We start from the raw sequence: 20436 nt of genomic DNA on the forward strand, positions 1-20436 counted from the left end.
GAATCTCCCTCTTGCGTGTTTTAGGACAAGGAAGTGTTTTTATAACTAACATGCCAATGTGATCACAAAATGTCCCTACGCAAGAATGCCAAAGACTAAACTCCTACCACATCTATCGGCAATGTACCAGACTGTATCCTTGACTGAAGCACAGAGTGAACAAGAACTCCAGTGCTGAAGTAGGCTAAACAGTGTGATACAAAAAATAAAACAAGACCGTAGAACTGGCTATTCGAAAAATAACAGTACGAAGCTGAATAAAAAGCATTTAGAGCAAAGTGCACAGAGGCTCTATGCTGCGAGCAAAGGAATAAAATACATCCAGGGCAAAGTGCACAAAGGCCTAACGCCTGAAGCTAACACGCAAAGGATACATAAAACTGACCACACTACAATTCGACCCTTCTGGCATAGAGAATACTGTCTTCTCCTTGGCACCAGCTGCTTATGAGATCTGCCAGTACCCAAGTAGTGAGAAGCACCAAGTCAATCTACTCTCTTGTCATCTTAGGGAACCAGGTGAGCAGCGGTCTTGGTCACTGTTTGAGGGCCCTGCAGTCCACACAAAAGTGCAAGTCTGTGGTTATTGCTTGAGCACCAATGCCACTGGGCTGGCCAAAGGACTAAACCAACACTTAATCATCACCAAGTCCAATATCTTGGTAACTTTTGCCTTGATGCACTCAGTCATACATCTGGTAAGTGTCACTATTTACTGGCAAGTTATCCCCTATGGACACAGACAGGTGTCATTCTGGAGTCAGTGAAAAGAGATGGGAAAATCATCCCAGCACTTCTCTACACTCTTTCTGCTGCTTAGGCATTATTGCAGGGGCACCATATAAGGCATCAATAGAGTCATCTTTCACATCATCATGCTGCAGGTCTGGAAGTAGCTTGCTGACTTCCTCAGCCTCCTATGTCTTTTCCATAATGTGCATTGTGAAGAAGGCAAAGTATGACTTAAGCGGTTCACATGCAGTACCCTCTTTGGCTGCATTGTGGCACCAGGGTTCACCAAGTAGTTTATCTCAGAAATCGTATGCCTCAGTACCAACACCTCCTGACCATCCTGGTACCCAGTTAATACTGCTTTCTGGCCATATCACTGATTTATCAACTTTGGGCTTACTTGAAGGATTTTCTTTACCGGACTTATGGATTGTGCCCTCAATCCCTGAAGCTAACCAAAGTCCATCACATCCTTTTCAAGTGACTGAAATTCAGAGGCTCCTTCTCACCTTCCCTGACTAAAGTAAGTGTGCCCCACACTGGGTGCCCAAACAGAAGCACAAAGGGACTGAACCCTATATTCTTCTGTGAAATATCACTGTCAGTTAACAGGAGACATGGCAGGAGAAGACCCCACATCATCCTTAGGTTCTCTGGCAGACTTTCCATCATGCTCTTAAGGGTCTTGTTAAACATTTCTACAAGCCCATTTGTGGTAGGTTGAATGACATGGAGCATTGGTAGGTCACACCAGTTTGCTCACACATCTTTCTCCTGTAAGAGAAAATGATGTTTGTTCCACCATCAGAAATCACTGCCTTAGCAAATCTAGCCCTAGAAAAAGATCCCTGGGAGTGCCTTTGCTGTTCAAGTGGAACAACTACACACGTTAGAGGCACTATCAGAGACTTAGTTGAACCTTCTGACTTACCATTCAACTGACAGAAGGATAGATTTCACAGAACATCTCTGGGTCTCTGAGCATCCCTGGTGAGTAGAAAATAGGGCCCGGTTCACAAAGAGTGTCTGCAGTTGTGGCGGAAGCTCCACACTTGTGGCGAAGTCTCTGCACTCATGGCAGAATGTCCACACAGCTAACTGGAGAGATTGAGCCATGCGGAGATTTCGCCACAAGTGTGGTGTATATGACACGAGTGCAGAGCCTCCACCATAACTGAGGAGCCTCTTTGTGTGTTTTGTATGCCTAAGTGTCCTGCTAAGCGCACTTAATGGGTCAATGACAACAGGTAATCACTCTGCATATGGGATCAACTAATTTCTTGCTAGCTCACGGCCAAGGATTCACAGGCTCACTATCAAGCAGTTCATTCTTCCAACCAACCTAAGGCCTTATTTAGATATTTTTGAAGGGGTTACTCCGTCACAACGGTGACGGATATCTCATCCATGAAATCTAAATCCCATTATATCCTATTGGATTTAGATGAATTTAGATTTCGGCAGACAGGGTATCCTTCATTGCTGGGATGGAGTAACCTCTCCGCGAATATCTAAATCAGGCCCTTAGTCTCTTCTAATCACTCTCTCACATTGGCATCCCAAAAGGCCATTCAAAGCACTGCAGCATGCTTCTTTCAGGGTCTGAAGAAATATGATGACATCATCATCCAGATAAAACTCCAGTGGCTCCCCTTGCAAACCTGCACCTTCTTCAGATCCAGAATGCTTCATGCACAAAGCCATAAAGATAAACACCCAGCTTATCTTGTACGCTCTCTGCACACCGGCAGACAGGAAGCCCTCAGACTGGAGGCTAAGAAGTGTAAAAAAAAGAAAAAACAAAGCAATAGGCATTTAACCCCTACACACCAAGGATCTAGAATAACATTCCCATATGTACCAGAAACAACCAAATGCTGTTCTTATAGAGGAAAAGGTAGAAGATGCACCTCCTCAAAGAACAGAAAATTACAATGTAGGAATCGTACACTTATGGTCAATGAAACCAACTACCTCTCCTATCAGTCATTGACTGTATGCCTTCCTTTGGCCCTGTACAGCACTTCACTCACTTTGGGCTAGGTTTGTGTTATAAAAATACAACATACATACATACACGGCCCTACTAGGTCCCTTCATCTACAGTTAACACACTTGCTATTGTGGGTACAGCTGGTACAAGTCTTTTCACCTGGCACTCCCTTTTGTAATTCCCCTCGTTGTGACACGTATAACAAATAAGCACCTTGAACTTGGAAAAACCTTCCTGTCCTCCTTTCTCCTTGTGTTCCTGACTCGGAACCCAATTCCCTTTTCGATTTTGCCTCTGTTTGACCCTTCAGAATATCCCTGGTCATCACCCTTTTGTTTGGAGCCAGTATGTTGAGAGTTCCTCTGCACTTTTTACTTAAAGCCATGCTGCTCCAGCTATTTGTTAGCCAGCAGCTCAATCTTCTCTTGATCCTTCTCTCTCAAACGAGTGGAGGTGACTTTAGTAATTTGGTGGCCCATGGATAATTCATTATCTAGCTAAACACCCAGGTTCTTAACCACTGGGACAGGGGTCAGAATAGTACTCATCACCTTTGGCTACAAATGAGTGCCACAGAGATGGGGAAGGTTGCCCCCCAAAAGCACCTGAGTCTTATCCCCATTTAATTTGAGGAAGTTGGTGTTCATCCATGTAGATACTTGTGTAAAACATCTTTTCAAAGCTGCTGTGCTGTCATTTGCTGGGGATGACAGAGAGATCACAAGCTGAGTATCATCAGCATATGACAGAAGAGTAAGACCACAATTTTCCACATCTGCAAGTGGACTTCCGTAGACATTAAACAAAATAGGACTTAATATGGAGCCCTGAGGGACTCAGAAGGGAAGGGGATGAGGCTTGGAGCAATGCTGATGAGAACGAACCTGAAAGACAAAGTCTTGCAAAAAAGAACAGTGCCATGCACACCCATAGGCCCTAATTTCGACCTCGGCGGTCTTTATGAAAGACCGCCGAGGTACCGCCACGCTGAAGACCTCCAGTGCAGGTGGTTTTCCGCGCAGCATATTATGACTGCTGGCAGCCCTCCATCCTTTTTCGGACAGAGTGCCGCCAGAAGCCATACTGGCAGTTGGCAGGGAAGTGGAGGCTGCTCCACCTCCACAACCCATCATCAGAACACCGCCCACCGAATCACAACCCATGATTCAGTGTGGCAGTGTTCTGGTGACAGGGTGCTGGTGGCTGAGCAGCCCCCATGGATCCTGTCCCCTCCCGGAGGATCACCGGAACAGGTAAGGTCATCGTCCGTTATTGGAGGGGTGTGGGGAGGTGTTGTGTGGTGTGTGCGTGCATGGGGGTGTGAGTGTGAGTGTGTAGAGGGGGTGTGTGAGTGCGTGTATGCATGCAGGGGGTGTTGTGTGTTTGGAAATGTGTGCGTGTCTGCCTGTATGTTTGACTGTGAGTATGTGTGCGTGTATGTCTGTATGTATGTGTGCGTGTATGACTGTGTGTGCCTGCTGGAATGTTTGTTAGTATGTGTGCGGGTATGTGTGGTGGTGGTGGTGTCTGTGTGCGTGAAGGGGGATGTGTGTCGATGTGGGGGGGGTGGGGAGTGGGGGTTCTACCACCTTTGGGGGGCGGTAGGGGGCTCGCGGTGTGGGTGGAGGACTCAGGGATGGGGGAGGGGGTGGCAGAGACCCCTATCAGTGCCAGGGAAGGAATTCCCTGGCACTGATAGTGCCTACCGCCATGGATTCCGTGGCGGTTCCAAACCACACGAAATCCATGGCGGTATGCAGGGTCATGATACCACCGGCGGTCTGGTGACGGCCGCCGGACTGGAGACCGAAGTCTCCAGCCCAGCGGTCGTCACCACCCTGGCGGTCGGAGTGGAGAAGTGGCGGATGACCATGGCGGTAACCGCCATGGTCATAATTCCATTTTTTTTTTCCGCCGGCCTGTTGGCGGTATTACCGCCACTTCTCCCCCATCCCCCAGGGTTTTAATGAGGTCCATAGTCTCTAATCTTTTAAGAAGTATATTATGGTTCACCATATCGAAAGCAAAACTGAGGTTCAAGAGAGTTAGTGCTGCAGTGCCTACCGTGTCTAGTTGTTGCCTAAGATAGTCCGTGACCGGCAAGAGAACTTACTCTGTGCTGTGTCCTGCTGTAATGGCTGATTGAGAATGGTGAAGCAGACCATTAGTTTCTGCGAACGACATAAGCTGTTTATTCACACGTTTTTCAACCACTTTGGGAAAAGTGGGCCTATAATTTGACCAAGTAAACTGATCTAAATTAGGCTTCTTCAGCAAGGGCTTGACCATTGCATGTTTCCATGCCCTTAAAGACTGAATGAGTACATCCAAGGATTGTGATTTGAATTTGCAGAAAACCGAAGAAGGGCACTGGTCAAGAGGTGAAACTGACTTAATTGTAGAAGAAGAGGAATATGATGGGTCCAAAGCTGAAATTTGTTCAATCCACAAGGCCCATCCAAGCAAGCCTGTTGGGGAGTACATTCTGATGTATGGGAGAAAGAGGTCTGAATATCATTTACCATTTCAAAAAGAAAGTGGCTAACTCCTCACAAAGGGGTTGTGATAGATGAATGACAGGTATTGTGTTTGTATGATCAGAAGGTGTCTTAACCACCCGAAAAAGAAGTTTTTAGCTGTTTTGGGCAGAGCTAATTTTGTTCGACAAAAATATGCGGCTCTAGAAGTTCTACATTTTTTATGATACTCTTCTAGAGCTTCCTTTTTTTTTACATTGTTTGGTGCGCAATAAGATTTACAATGTGAAAATCCTTGGCCTCCAACTACCTTCACCACTCATTCCAGTTCCACAATATACCACAAATGTAAGTTTCAAATGGACCACCATCTGCTCTGTTGCTTTCTTTGAACCTCTAGAGTTCCTGCTCTGGCTGCAGGCCAGACTGTCTAATCAAGGGCAAGTGGCACCACAGACTTCCTGCAACAAAGGGCCAAATGACAGATGTTACTGGGTTCACAGACTGTCTAGACTAGACATCCCAGTAAAGGACATCAATGACCCATATATTTGGTGTATCATTGAGCCTTGTAGTAGCTTTCAGTGGCACCACACACTGCCTAGGTTAATGGGCCTCATTATGCACATCATTGACCACACAAGGTACCTGCAACAATGGGACTAGGTAATGAGCATCCGTGGCCTCACAGAGTTCAGGCACAACTGGTCCTACCACTATGTATCAGTGATCTCAGATGGTATGTGCACAAATAGTTCTAATGGTCCATATTGAGTGTCAGTGGCACTGATAGGCCTAGTAACAAGAGTCAGACCAATTGCGGTGGCGGTGCAGCTGTATGTGTGCTATGGCCTAGGGCTCTGCTGGAAATGGCCCTTTATGCAGGGTCATTCCCAGACTTTCTTGCCTTCCTCCTACTTGTTTTCTGACCTTGTTTTCGTTGGCTTTAGGACTCAGGGCAGTTTACCATTGCCAACCAGTGTCAAAGTGCATGGATGCTCTGCTTAAAACATGGTAACATTTGTGTATCCACAATTGGCATATTTAATTTACTTGTGAGTCCCAATTAAAATGCACTATATGTACCCAGGGACTGTAAATTAAATGCTATGAGTGGAGCTACAGCACTGATTGTACCACCTACTACAGTAACCCTTCAAACATGACTCAGGCCTGCCACTGCAGAGCCTTTGTGTGCAGATTTAAACAGCCATTTCGACCTAGCAAGTGTGTGTACTTGCCAGGTGCAAACCTTCCTTTTCATTACTGTTGGAGATGGCCTTTCTGAAGGGTCACCCCCAAACTTTTTGCCTTCCTCCTTCTCTTTTTCTGACCTCATTTTTGCTGGCTTTAGGACTCTGTGCACTTTACCACTGCTAACCAGTGCTAAAGTGCATATGCTCTCTCCTTAAAACATGGTGACATTGGCTCATACCCAATTGGCTTATTTAATTTACTTGTAAGTCCCTAGTCAAGTGCAGTATATGTGTCCAGGGCCTGTAAATTACATTCTACTAGTGGGCTGCAGCACTGGTTGTGCCACCCACATAAGTAGCCCCTTAACCATGCCTCAGATCTACCTCTGCAGTGCCTGTGTAAGCAGTTTAACTGCCACTTCGACTTGGCATTTAAAAGTACTTGCTAAGCCTTAAACCCCTCTTGTTCTACATATAAGTCACCCCTAAGGTAGACCCTAGCAAGCCCATAGGGCAGGGTGCTATGTAGGTTAAAGGCAGGACATGAACATGTGTGTTCTATATGTCATGGTAGTGTAAAACTCCTAAATTCGTTTTTACCCTGCTGTGAGGGCTGCTCCTTTCATAGGATAGGTTTGGGGCTACCCTCTTATAGTGTTTGAGTGGTAGATCTTGATCTGAAAGGAGTACCCAGGTCATACTTAGTATGGCCAGAATGGTGATACAAAATCCTGCTTAATGGTGAGGTTTGAGTTTATATTACTATTTTAGAAATGCTTATTTTAGAAAAGGAACATTTCTCTACACTTAAATCCTTCTGTGCCAATCCACGTCTGGCTAGATTTAGTTGACAGCTCCCTTGTGCATTCACTCAGACACACCCCAAACACAGGATACTCAGCCTCACTTGCATACAACTGCATTTTGAATTGGTCTTCCTGGGCTGGGAGGATGGAGGGCTTGACACTTACATGTCAAAAGACAGTAGCCTGCCCTCACACAAAGGACTGCCACACCCCCTACCAGGACACTGGCAGAAAGGATGGAACTGAAAGGGGACCTTGTGCACTTCTAAGCCACTCTTTGAAGACTCCCCCACTTCAAAGGCACATTTGGATATTTAAGCAGGGTCTCTGACCCTACCAACTTAGACACTTCTGAGGTAGACACGCTACCTGACAAAACGATTCCTGGAGAAGAGAACCTGAACCAGAACCTGCATCCTGCCAAGAAGAACTGCCTGGCTTCCCAAAGGACTCACCTGACTGCTTTCTATGAAGGACTGCTGCCTTGCGGTTGCCCTGCTGCCTTGCTGCTCTCTGGCTGTGGTGGAAAGTGCTCTCCAAGGGCTTGGAAAGAGCTTGCCTCCTGTTCCCTGAAGTCTCAGGACCAAAAAGACTTCATCTCTACAAGAAGGACTCTTTGTGTGCTGAAAATCGATGCAAAGCCTGCCAGAAATGACGCACAGTCTGCATCGCGGTGAAAAATTCACTGCACGCTGAACCGGAACGACACAGCCCGACTCTGCAAGGAGAAGATGGACGCAGCGTAGCGACCGGAATTTCGATGCACCGCCCACTGGATCGACGCACAGGTGAGCCAGAACGACGCAGCCCGACGTTCAGAGACGTAATCGACACAGCGCCTGCCATGCGGTAGAAATTACCATGCAACACCCACCGGATCGACGTAGCCCCTGTGACTTCATCCTGTCAGCGCCAGAAATCTATGCATCGTCACCGGGGCGTCCAAAAACCCCGCAACGCAAAGAGGATCCACGACTAAGCAACAGAAATTGACGCAAAGCCATCCCTGCATGAAAACTAAATGACTCATTGCCGTGTGCGGCTCGAGACATCAACGTAAACCTCCTGGTTTCACGCATCTCCTGCTCTGCAGTTTTTTGCAGAGATTTTGAACGCAAACAAGGTACTTTGTGCTTGAAAGAGACATTTATTGTTTTTAAAAGACACTTTATATCATTTTTACAGTGATATTTTCAACATAAACTTATTGTATCTTAATCGTTTTGACCTGCATCTTAGCAGATAAATATTAATTATTTTCTAAACACTGTGTGGTGTATTTTTGTTATGTTCTACTGTGTTATTGCATGATGTATTGCCCAAATACTTTACACATTGCCTTCTAAATTAAGCCTGACTGCTAGGGGCCAAGCTAACAGAGGGTGGGCACAGGATAATTTGGATTGTGTGTGAATTACCCTGACTAGAGTCAGGGTCCTTGCGTGGACAGGTGGTAACCTGACTGCCAACCAAAGACCCCAGTTCTAGCAATTACATATACATCACCCCTAAGGTAGGCTTGTTTTTCTCCAATGGCAGGGTGCAGTGTATTTAAAAAGCTGGACATGTATTTTTGAATTTAACATCCAGGCAGTGAAAAACTGCTAAAGATATTTTTCACTACTGCAAGGCCTATCTCTCATATCGGCTAACATTAGAGTTACCTTGAAGCATCCTTTAGGTGTAGCTTTCAATTGGGCAAAAGATAGGAACATGGAGTTTGGTGTATCTGGACTCACAATTTAAAATCACAACTTATGATGAAGTCAGATTTTAAATTCTAAGTCTGAAAATGCCACTTCTAGAAAGTTGAAATGTTCTTACTTAAACCATTCTTACTCTAAGCCTCTGCCTGGCTCTCAATACACGTCATGCCACAGGTGAGGTGGCAACTGAACTTGTGCATTCCCTCAGACAGCCACACACAATGGAAGAATAGGTTTTGACTTGATTGGCCTTCATGAATCATTTACTGGCTTGTGGGGGGACAGACCTTAGCATTACCTCACTTACACCTGAATAGGCTTGTCCTGTCCACACACAATAGGGCTTACAATTCCTGCATTCTCACTTCAGCCAGCTTGGAGCCAGGAAAGGGGAAGAAGAGCATCTGGGCGCTTTAAAGGCATGCCTCTAGAAGTGTCTCCCACCTTCCAGAACCAGGGCATCAAAGTATAAATACTGGACCCTAAACCTCACCAAATCAGAATTCCACTGGAACCAAGGACACTCTGCCAGGAAGAAGGACTGCTGTGCTGACCCGAGGGACTGCCACTCTGCAACTGCATTGCTGTGCTGGCCTACTGCTTGCTGTGTGCTGTGCTATAAGAGGGACTGCCATTTTGCTATTTGCTTTGCGGTGCTGGCCTGCTGCTTCTTGTCTGCAGTGAGAACGACTGGACCTGTTCTTATGATTTTGGAACCTAGGATTCTCCAAGGGCTTGTTGGCTTGTCTCCTGTTCTCCTGCAGTCTCAGGGGCATAGAAGACTGCCTACAACTCTCCTGGTGCTGCTGGACTCAGGCAAGGGTAAGACTAACAGATGGCAGAGGGGCCCCCTCCAGTCCTGGGTCTCAGAAGTGGGTTCTGCAGCTGATTTCCCCAAAAACCAACGCATCAATGCTTTGCTTCATCAAAGGTACTGATTCAGCAGACCCTGCGTGGGTTCTGTAGCCGGCCTACCCTTCATTCCATTGGGGTTGCCCTGGATTTTGGATTTGCACCAGCCCCTCCTGTCCTTTAGTAACCTTTTGAACACTAGTGATTTCTAAGCACTGTTTTCACATTTAGGGCCTGATTACAACTTTGGCGGAGGGGGTTAATCCGTCCCAAATGTGACAGATATCCCGCCACCGTATTACGAGTTCCATAGGATATAATGGACTCGTAATACGGCGGGCGGGATATTCCGTCACATTTGGGACGGATTAACACCCTCCACCAAAGTTGTAATCAGGCTCTTAATCTTTAAAAAATCATATACCAGCTTCTACTGATTTAATTTTTGTTGTTTGGTCTGGTTTTATTCAGATAAATATTATCTATTGTTTCAAAACTGTTGTGGAGTATTTTTGTGGTGTCTTTTACTGTGTTACTGTAATTAAGTGTTGCACAAATACTTTACGCATTGCCTCTTAAGTTAAGCCTGACTGCTCCATGCCAAGCTACCAGAGGGTGAGCATAGGTTAATTTAGGGTGTGCATCTGACTTACCCTGACTAGGATTGTGGTCCCTATTTGGACAGGGTGCAGACATCTGCCAACTAGAGACCCAATTTCTAACAGGCATCATTAAGCTAGTCTGAGCTTGGAGCACAGCCACCTGGGAATAGTCTATGGACAGAATTTTCTTATGTGCTTGAAGTGTACTTCTGTTTATATGGTTGTGTCCGCAGTCCTCACACCGCTGCCCAGTGCTGAGAGACAACCAATAGCTTGAGACAGTCACAGGGGTCCAACAGCTCAGCTCCTCATTCCTCATGTCTTCCTTCAAGTGACGTATTCTCTGAGATCCAGTGGATTCTGGTAGGTGGGCCTAATTGACTCTAAAAAGTCAACCACTGCGATTGTCATGCCCAGAGCAGAGCTCGCACACGTTTCTACATCTGTATCCATTACAGACTAGCTGTACTTACTGCATCTTTTGGTCAAAAAAGTGACCCTTTTTGTACTGATAGAAGGTATGGAGCTGCTGCACCTGGTGAGGTGTTCTGCAGAAGGGCAATGAGCAGAGACCAAACATGATGTTTTTGTGAAATATCAGTTTAATTGAAAACAGCCTCCTTTCGCCAAGGAATAGCAATTACACTGAAAACAGGTGTATCGTCCCTGTGACTCTGTGGGCTGCTGCCAGCTCTTGTCCAACGAGGCACAGTTCAGCCAGGCTTCCACCTAATACTTCAACACACTTCCATGTGTTGCTGTCTGTGCCCCAAGGAGGTACCCCAAGCATTGCTTGGTCACAACTTTGCATGAAGCTCTGAACAGCTGCTCTGGCCTTTTACAGAAGCCAACTCTGGCTCTAGGATATACAACAATAAAAGAGGCACAGTTCCACTTAAAACTCATCTTAAACAAAGCCAGACAATCCTTTGAAGTGGGTACCAAATCTAATCAAAATATTTACATACACACAATACTTTGCACGAAAAGAATATATTTTGCTTATAGCCAATGTCAGACCTATAGGCTTTGCCATTTCTTGTTTGACCAACAGTCAGCTTCTAACCCCAAAGTCCTACACCCAGTGCCTTGTTCCCCGTCCTGTTCTTTCTTTCCTTTTTCCTGTCTTTGCTCTCATATTTCTGGTCTGGCATTACCGATACATATTGCTCTCCCTACAAAAATCATTTTATATATATATATATATATATATATATATATATATATGTTGTGTCCAAAAAGTAATTTACCGCACTCCAAAGTTCCTTTAGGCACCAGGTGGTTGCTATTCTTATCAATAAATCTGCCTAAAGGAACTTTGGAGTGCGGTAAATTACTTTTTGGACACAAAATATCTTTTGAGGGTGGTCTCCTTTGTTACCGGCACCGGCAGCTGAGTGATCCTGTAAGAAAATGACTCTGGCCATTTGGATAATATATATATATATATATATATATATATATATATATATATATATATATATATATATATGTATATATATATATTTATATATATACACATATAAAGTGGCTTTCAGTCAGCTCTGTTTATCCTCTGGTCTATTTAAATGTCCTTAACATGGTTGTTCTTCCTACCATAGCATATAGCATGGAGCGAATGGCAGCCCATCTCAGCTACTGATCTCTCCTGTATAAGTGTACTATTCATGAGTGTAGATTGGAAATAAGTGAACGCTTACATGTATCCACCCTCTCAGTTCAGGGCATGGAGTTTTCTAAAACTGTAATAATTAGTATAATATTACTACTAGCAACTTTTCACATATTGTGGAGATCTATGCCCCCGTAGCAGATGTAATTAAGTTTATTAATTAGAAAAATAGAATATTTTAATATAAAATACAAATTTAAAACAATTTACAGGAATTAACCTAGAATTAATAAAAATGTTTTAGCACATTAACTCTTGAAATTAAATGTATGTTAACTAATGACATAATATAAATCTGGGAATTTATATAATAAATATTACTTTGTTAAAGAAAATACAGAAATCCCACCCTCAGTGATATTTTATCTTGAAGTAATATTTAGAAGATTTAATTAAAAGTAATGTCTTTTAGCATTGTGAATTAGCTTTACATTTTTCATAAAATAAACAATTATTAATTTTACAAGTATTTTAACATTATTTCCTATGGATTGTGTTTTTTTTTTTTACTCAGTGACTCCATTATTTTCTAGGGGAGGAGTGAGTATTGCAGTGCCTGTGAGTGGCCATTTGTGGTGCTGGAGTACGTTTACACCTGTTTTGTGACCATCAGGGATTTAGCAGCGTTCTTACTCTTCGGTGGGTTTGTAGCACGTTCCTCCCCACACCCCTTCTTACAGTTCCCTAAACCTCTCCCATTCAGAAGTAGATGTTCTCCATTTCCGTCTGCAGGCTTCAGAACTACATTTTGTATTACATGACAGAACTGCGGTACTACTACTTTGCAAACTATAAAATGCAGTGAGTGGATAGGCCCTCTGTGTTTGCCACTCAATGTTTTTGAAGTTCCCCAGTTTTCCTTTTTCTCCACATGGTGGCACTTTTGCAAAAAAATTGAAACAATAGTCAAACCAATCATTTTATTGTAATTGCATTACTTCTCTTCTTTCCCAGCTACATTTTGTGATTTTTTTTATGTCATAGATACACAGAAAAAGAAAAATAACAGATGTGGACCATAGGTTCTGTTGTAGAGGACAGATGCTGCCTTTTGCTAAAAGCTAACAGTTCACTGAAGAGAAGACTGTTAGGGTCTATAATTCCAACATAGGAGTCGCCCCATCCATCTTCATATTTGCATTGAAGACCTGGATCAGTGAATATTCAAGAGGGCACTACAAACCGGTAGAAAATAATAATTAGCTAAATGTTGTTGTGTTGTTGTCAGTGGTGTTTGAAGCGGCCATGAGAGGCTCCTGTAATTTGTACTTAATGGATATGCATACTTTTTCTATCAGTGCACTGACCAGACAGGTGATATCAACATATATTCATCCCACACCTATCGCAGGTGTAAAATAGTTACTAAAGGATCACTGTTGATCAACACTCGTCGCGCACCAGCATCCTCGGAATGCACACGGAATGCATAGCAGACAGTGCGCATTCCGAGGATGCTGGCAGGGGGCCCCTGCACTGTCACTGGCCCCAGCACTGGCTTCCATAAGCCTTTTTCTTGTCAGTGACACCGCCCTGGAAAGGCTGGCAGAAAATTGAGTCATGATCAGCACAGTGGTGCAACCATGGGCACCGCCGGGGCTGACCACAACTCCGACCACCACCAAACCGTCGGGATCCATGATCCCGGTGGTGGCAGCGGTCTCCTAGAGGTCCAACCACCAGGGTCGTAATCTGGCAGTCAGACCGACAGGAGTGCAGCTGTCCGACCGCCACCATGGGTATGGCGGTCCTTGGACCGCCAAACTGGTAATGAGGCCCTAAGTCCTCTTTTCTTGTGCTACAGTCTCCTTTCATGCTCACAGCATTGCATTTCTTTATTCATGCCATCCCTTTGACATGACAGAAGTTACTTCTCTTCTATCTGTTTTGTTTTATCATGATTGTAGTTCCAGTTACTTGTTTTTGATTTGCCTTTCTTTCCTTTTCAAGGTGGAATGGCAGGGCCCTTGGCCATGCCCGTTGTTTGCAGGACATCAAGGCCTTGCACATGCTGCACTGGCATGCACAAGGATGCCATGATTTACCATCTGGCACTCTCATCGTGAGCTCCCACTGTGCCCATCTGTGCATGCACAAAGCCACTGCACGTCTAGATTCCCAACTCCTGAACTTTTTACCATGGACAATGGAACACTTACTTGGACATGGAAATTTGCCCAATTGTAACCAATTACTACCCTTTCTAAGCCTGGCCTACATACAGCTTTAGATGTAATCCCAGCCTTAGGTAATCAATAACAATCCTAAGTTAAAAAGTACATGCATATATAAATAGATTTAGGGCCTTCAAGTTAGCACTGTTTAGTCACTGGTCTGCTCAACTGTCATTCAAATTTTACTTCCGCCCACCCCTGCGTACATCATGGGGCAATGGGCAACCTGCTTCCGCCGCGGATTCTCTCTCACTCGGAGTCAGAGTATTTACCACATCACCTTAGCACATGGACCTAAAAGATGTGCACATCAGTGCAGGGGCTGGTGGGCTAATACTTTATTTTATCAATGCTTTTTTTATTTCCAGTTGTTTTTAAATCGTCCTTTTGTGTTTAATGTAGGTCTTCAAATTCTGTAATTCAAACTAGGTAGTACTTTTTTCTTTGAGCTAGTAATGATCATATTTTCATGTAATGGTTAATCTAATTTTAAATGTAAGCATACAGACGCCATGTTTTATTGGAAGTGTGATTTTTTTAACCACTTTTAACTTTACAGCATATGCTTCCCAGAACAGAAACCCACCCCGATGTGGGTAGAGCCTCCCCCGCCTCCCTCCACCACATACACCTTCTGTTCCCTGTTCCTTCTGCTGCACGTTTTCATTTGCTTCTCGTTTTCACTCAGACACACGAGTGTGTTTTTGAAAGTTATTTATTTAGGGGCTTATTAAATGTCTTGTGGTCTTTCGGTACTTTAATACTGCAATCAGTAATTACCAATACCTTGGGATGCAGTATTTGCCAGATCAGTTACTGCTGAATCATTCCACGTTCCTTACCTCTGAATCAGGTGTGACATGGGGGTTTCCTCCCATTCTGAGATGCAAAACTCGGAATTATAAGTTTTTTTCCCCCACAGAATCCCATCAGGCTTTACTTGGCCAAAATACTGAGAGAATGAACAGCAGGTACTGCAACTCCTGCAAAACTCAAAATCACAGTTTGGGATGAAACGTTCATGTGTCCCCAGATAAGTGTTCACACAGAGCTCAGAGTGAGGTCTCGACTTATAATGTTGGCATATGCAGCTGGTATATGTGTCTTTGACATTTGAGGCCTCCTCTGTGTTATTACCTTAAAGTCTAGCTGTAGCTAATGAACTTGTAGACAAGTTTTAATATCCTAGAAAACAATGATTCATTTAGGCGTGCTTCAGTTAGCATAATTAGCCCACACCGAGCCACAAAGGCACTCATTCATGAAATGCTGCAGAAACGGCCAGGTTTATTTTAGGTGTACCACCATTCCACATGCATGTGTCTTGCTCTATTTCCGAAAATCAACAAAATACAACTACCGCTGTGTTCTGTCCTAATACAATTATGTGATATGTGTTGCTCCTGCGGAGGGAAGGGTGTTCTTTCTGTTGCAAGTTTCAAGATTGCTTAGCTGAGCTTGGCTGTAGTTAAACACAGTGCCACGCTATGCCAGTACTATTTGATTGATTGATTGATCTCATTAATTCAATATGTACAGATTTAACCAGTAAGATGCCTTAGAATGTAGGTGTTACTAGAAGTGCTGCACCAATTAATCTCTTAACTGGGTGTCTCGAATGAAACACTTTTAACCCAACCCTTCTACATAATGTCATGTTCTGAAATGTGGTACCTTGCCTCCCTAAAACATGATAAAAGACATGCTATGTTGGAGGCGGGCCAGATTTTGTGTCTTTTCTTTAGAAACGAACTAGGTCAGTCTAGTTGTAGATATAATTTTTTAAAATATTAATTAACTAACTATTATTTGCTTTCTGTAATGAAACTATTTTTGAATAATCCCACGAGGTTGACAACTTTAGAATTTTGTGAAGTGTAGGTTTCATAGCCTTGGATTAAGTCTATGGCAGACTGAGATAGTCCAGTTCTCACCTAGTGTCTCTCTTAATTTCTTAATTACAGCATCGACAAACTCAAGGCTCAAATCTTTCACCTGTTTAGATCTAACTCTGTGCTTGCAGCAATGGCTCCCTCTCAGTGGTATATCTGACATGACACTGAGGTATCTGTGCCGACTCACTTTACTTTTCCAAAATATCTTTCTCAAGTCCCACTTCTTTCAGTGTTTATTCTACTATATCTTGAAGCCTGTCACCTGCCACCTCAAATAAGCCCCTTCCTGTCCTGCCCCTTTCTGTCCCTTCTTTGTGCAGGAATGGCCATCATCATTGGAGGGACAAGGTCAAGTCTTTCATTTTGATGAAGGTCATAGTCTCTACTGTACATCTCTCTTCTTTGTAGCATGGGAGGTACTCCCTTTATGTAGCTTTACGTGCAATAAAGGATGGTGCACCGATCATTGATGGATAGAAACACTACTGAGTAATGTGCCAAGATAGGGTATACATAGGTGTACATGTCTGCATATGGAGAAGCGTTTTGCGTAGTGCATTTTGATGACCTAGATTGCTGCCACACGTGGCCCTTCTCTAATATCTGTCAAGCGCCAGTGCTAGAAGGCTGAGATGAGCAGTTGATGGAGGTGTCGGGTTTATGAATAAAAAAGCAATTGCTGTCAAAGCTGATGTGTTTGTATGTGTGTGTGGTGTGTCTATGTGAGAGAGAGAAATTGTGTGTGTGTGTGAGTGTGTGTGTGTGTGTGTTCAGATGTGAGTGCCTTTGCCTGATGTCTATCTGCCTCAGGGCCTGATTTATATCTCTGCGGATTGAAAACTCCATCACAAACGTGACAGATATCCCGTCCGCCATAATATGATCCCCATAGGATATAATGGGATCGTAATACGGCAGATGGGATATCCATCACATTTGTGATGGAGTATTCCCCTCAGCCAATATCTAAATCAGGCCCTAAGTCTTTAAGTATTTCACTCATCTACCAATAAATGTACTCCTGAATCAGACCACCCCTCACAATAGATACTAGGTACAGCCCTGGTGCTATGCATGCTTTTTCGAGATTTAAAGAAACATTTTGCTTTTTGCCCGTGCTAGCAGGCACAGCTGCCCGGGGCAGAATTTGGTGCTACTGTCTGACATGGTAATACTGCATTGCTTCAAAAAATAAAATCATGTTAAATATGAAGAAAAGCTGACATCCTCTTCATCACAACCCAAACATTGTGTACACTAGAACATGATTAAATACAAAGAGCATTGGCAAATCCAATTGGGATTGCTTTGCCAATAGTTTTTGATCGGCACTATTGACTTTGTCAATGCCGGATGCCTTTATAATGTCCTACCGCTAGCAAAGCCAAGAAAGTCAAACTGCCATATTGATAGTGTATTTGTACACTTCAAAAATGGCTGTCACGTTGTATTACACAATGTGACGTCATGCAACAGAGAGGACATCTTTAAAATCTATAATATAATGTTTTCCATAATCTAAGGATGTCCGCTACGTTTTATGACGTAACATGGCGTGACTCAACCAGCTAAGGCACGAAGCAGTGGCCATTTAGGCTGTATGAAAATATTTTTTTTCTGTGCTTTCAGATGGCTTCCACATTACATTCTCACTCGTGCCTCATTCATTCTCAATCTCTTGCATTCACTCTTCCTCTTGCTCATTCTCACACACACTTAATCTCCCTCATTCTTACTCTTACTTTAGTTCCCTCATTCTCACTTACTCTCCTTTATCCTCACTCACTGTGACTCACTCATTCTCACTCACAGTGACACTCACTGTCACTCACTCTCGCTCATTCACTCTCACACACTCTGTGGCGTGTGACGCACTGCAGATTCGGGTGTGCCTGGCACTTGCTGGCACTGAGGCATGGGCGGTGCTCTCTCAAAAGGTTGCCGACACTGCATTGACAGCTGGGCAGGATATCAGGCACATACCCTTGGGCCATTAGGTAAGAGAAGACCCCAAATGCTCCCACATGCTCCACCTTTTGATTTTTGGTAAGTGGAGATGTTGCAACAGACGGGAATTTTAAGTCTCCTGCTTAGCTATGAGGACGTGGTTAGAGGTCTGTATGATGAGAACTATCTTGTCGCGTTAAGTACCATTTATTCCTACAGGGCACTGCAATGCAGGAAGTTAGGACAGTAACCAGTTGGGTTGTCTCGTCTTCTCACTGGATATCCTCCTTTAGATGAGGGGCTCCAGTGTCCTATCCAGCTCTGTACTTTGGTGTGTTGAATTGGTGGGAGGTTGCATCCTGACACAAAATATTTGGTTCTCCTTCTCATCCCCACCTTTGGTTTGTAGATGCAGTAATCTAAACCAACTGATAGTGAGTTTTCTTGAGTTTTCAACATTCGCAGTTTTATATGCGAAAGGTCTTTGTTCGATTTTTATATAAATTTAATAGCATAGACACTACATGACGAGTATCAAGCAATTCACAAGTTTGTGATAAATAGAGCCACTTGATACACAGAATTTCTGACCTGGGCTTTCACTTACAAAATCATTGTTTTCATGTGTTTTAAGCCACGTGGATCAAATAAACTGAATCAAGGGAATATTTCCAGAATGCAATGATTAGTTTCACAAAATGCTAAGGATTCAGTTATCTGGCCGGTATGAACTCAGCTAGATACCCCAAGCGGTGACGTTTAATGAGTTTACAGGGGTCACAGGCTTGCCGACACTTGGGAGTGGCACCTGTTTAAATGCCAGTAATTGCAATTTGCTGCTTGGCCAGTCTGCAGCACTTACCTTCTCATTTGAGGGGACAAAATTTTCTTTCAAAGTCACTATTCGGAACTTCACTGCAAAACACAAAGCAGGTAAAGAAATCAGTCAAATCCTATTGCATTTCATATCTAGTCTAAAAATCCCTCCCACTATTTCTCACCCTTGCAGTGTAAGGTTCTAGAATAACCAATGATACTGTGCTAGTAATACCTACATTAGTGGTTTAACATAACAGAGAGTCCATGCAAACATCTCATGTCATAAGCATCCCCTCTGGGGCAGAAAAACTCATATTTGGAATTCAATACAATACAGTACAATACAGAACAGCTATGCTTAATGACAGACAAATTAATATAGACTAATGCAATTCAACATATAATAAATCTTTCCTTCATGAAAAAACACCCATACAAATGTGGAATTTGGTTTCCAAAGTCAAGCATGGCTCTTGACCCTGGATGTTATAGAATCACCATTGGTCATGCTTTGGAAGTTCCTGAGGCTTGTGGATGAATCATCCTGGAACAATGAATCAGTAACATTTAATTGGCTGAATCAGACCCTTTTCAATTGTCCACACTGCCCAGCCTTATCAAGAACTTATTGTGATCATTCTCACATCCATTCTCATATGCTGTCTTTTTTCAATGTTGGACTTTTCATTGCCACAACATTTTCCTACTCACCGCATGTTCGAGCAGCTTCCATCTGAAGTTATTACACTACCCCTGTTGACTTTCACAACCTTTCCGGATGGACAAAATTAGTAATGCCTTTTGGAACCATGTCTCGTTTGCGTTTTTTAGCCTAATCTCCTACTTTCATGATTTCTGAATTTGATTTGATATCACAGAGCTCTTTGGTCCTTAGTTGGTGCAGATAGACGTGATTACTCAACTTTCTCAAGTCATTAGCTTGGTTTGTCCACTGAAGATAATCCTGAGAAGCTGCAGACCTTCCTTTAAGCAAAAGAAAAGTAGATGTGGCAGTGACTATATATGGTGTAATATAATAAGCCCATAACAAGCTTCTGGTGGTTCAAGCTACAGCAAGGTCACAACACAGGTAGAATTTCACACTTGCTTCAAGATACCTGTTAAAATGCTTTACTTCACTATGGCATTGTGGATAATGCAATGCTGAGATTATATGGCTGATGTTATACTCCTTCAAAGAACATTCTTCAGAACAGAATTGCACCTCCTTGTCAGCGACTAAAGACTCGGGGAAACCTTCCTTTCTGTATGCATATAACATAATTATATGACAGATAATGTGTTCACATGGTCTACATATTTAACTTTCAGTCATTAGGAATGATAGTCGATTAATGTTAAAGCAGATTTGATTTAAGATGAAAAGGTCAGGAACAAGCGTAAAATATTCAGAGCCACCTTCTGGTATGGAAAAGATGGCCATTCAACAAGTGTCATAGATAAAACTCAATCAAGCAATTCTGGAAGTGGAGACAAGATACCAAACAAAGGTTTGTAATCAGTATGGACAACAAACATTCTGCCCCAAATAGGGGGCCTGATTT

At 43.4% G+C, this 20436-nt stretch overlaps 1 protein-coding gene across 2 annotated transcripts in view; it reads right to left on the bottom strand.

The window, feature by feature from the left end:
* The window catches only part of LOC138303675 (alpha-2-macroglobulin-like protein 1), a 599538-nt gene that overhangs the window by 461528 nt on the left and 117574 nt on the right, over nucleotides 1–20436 (bottom strand). For both annotated transcript variants that reach the window (XM_069242992.1, XM_069242993.1), the window contains exon 4: nucleotides 18915–18967. In XM_069242992.1, coding sequence (XP_069099093.1) covers nucleotides 18915–18967 — 53 coding nt within the window. The remainder of the gene's footprint in view (nucleotides 1–18914; nucleotides 18968–20436) is intronic.

The sequence above is a fragment of the Pleurodeles waltl genome, chromosome 7, assembly GCF_031143425.1.
Source record: "Pleurodeles waltl isolate 20211129_DDA chromosome 7, aPleWal1.hap1.20221129, whole genome shotgun sequence".
Classification (NCBI taxonomy): domain Eukaryota; kingdom Metazoa; phylum Chordata; class Amphibia; order Caudata; family Salamandridae; genus Pleurodeles; species Pleurodeles waltl.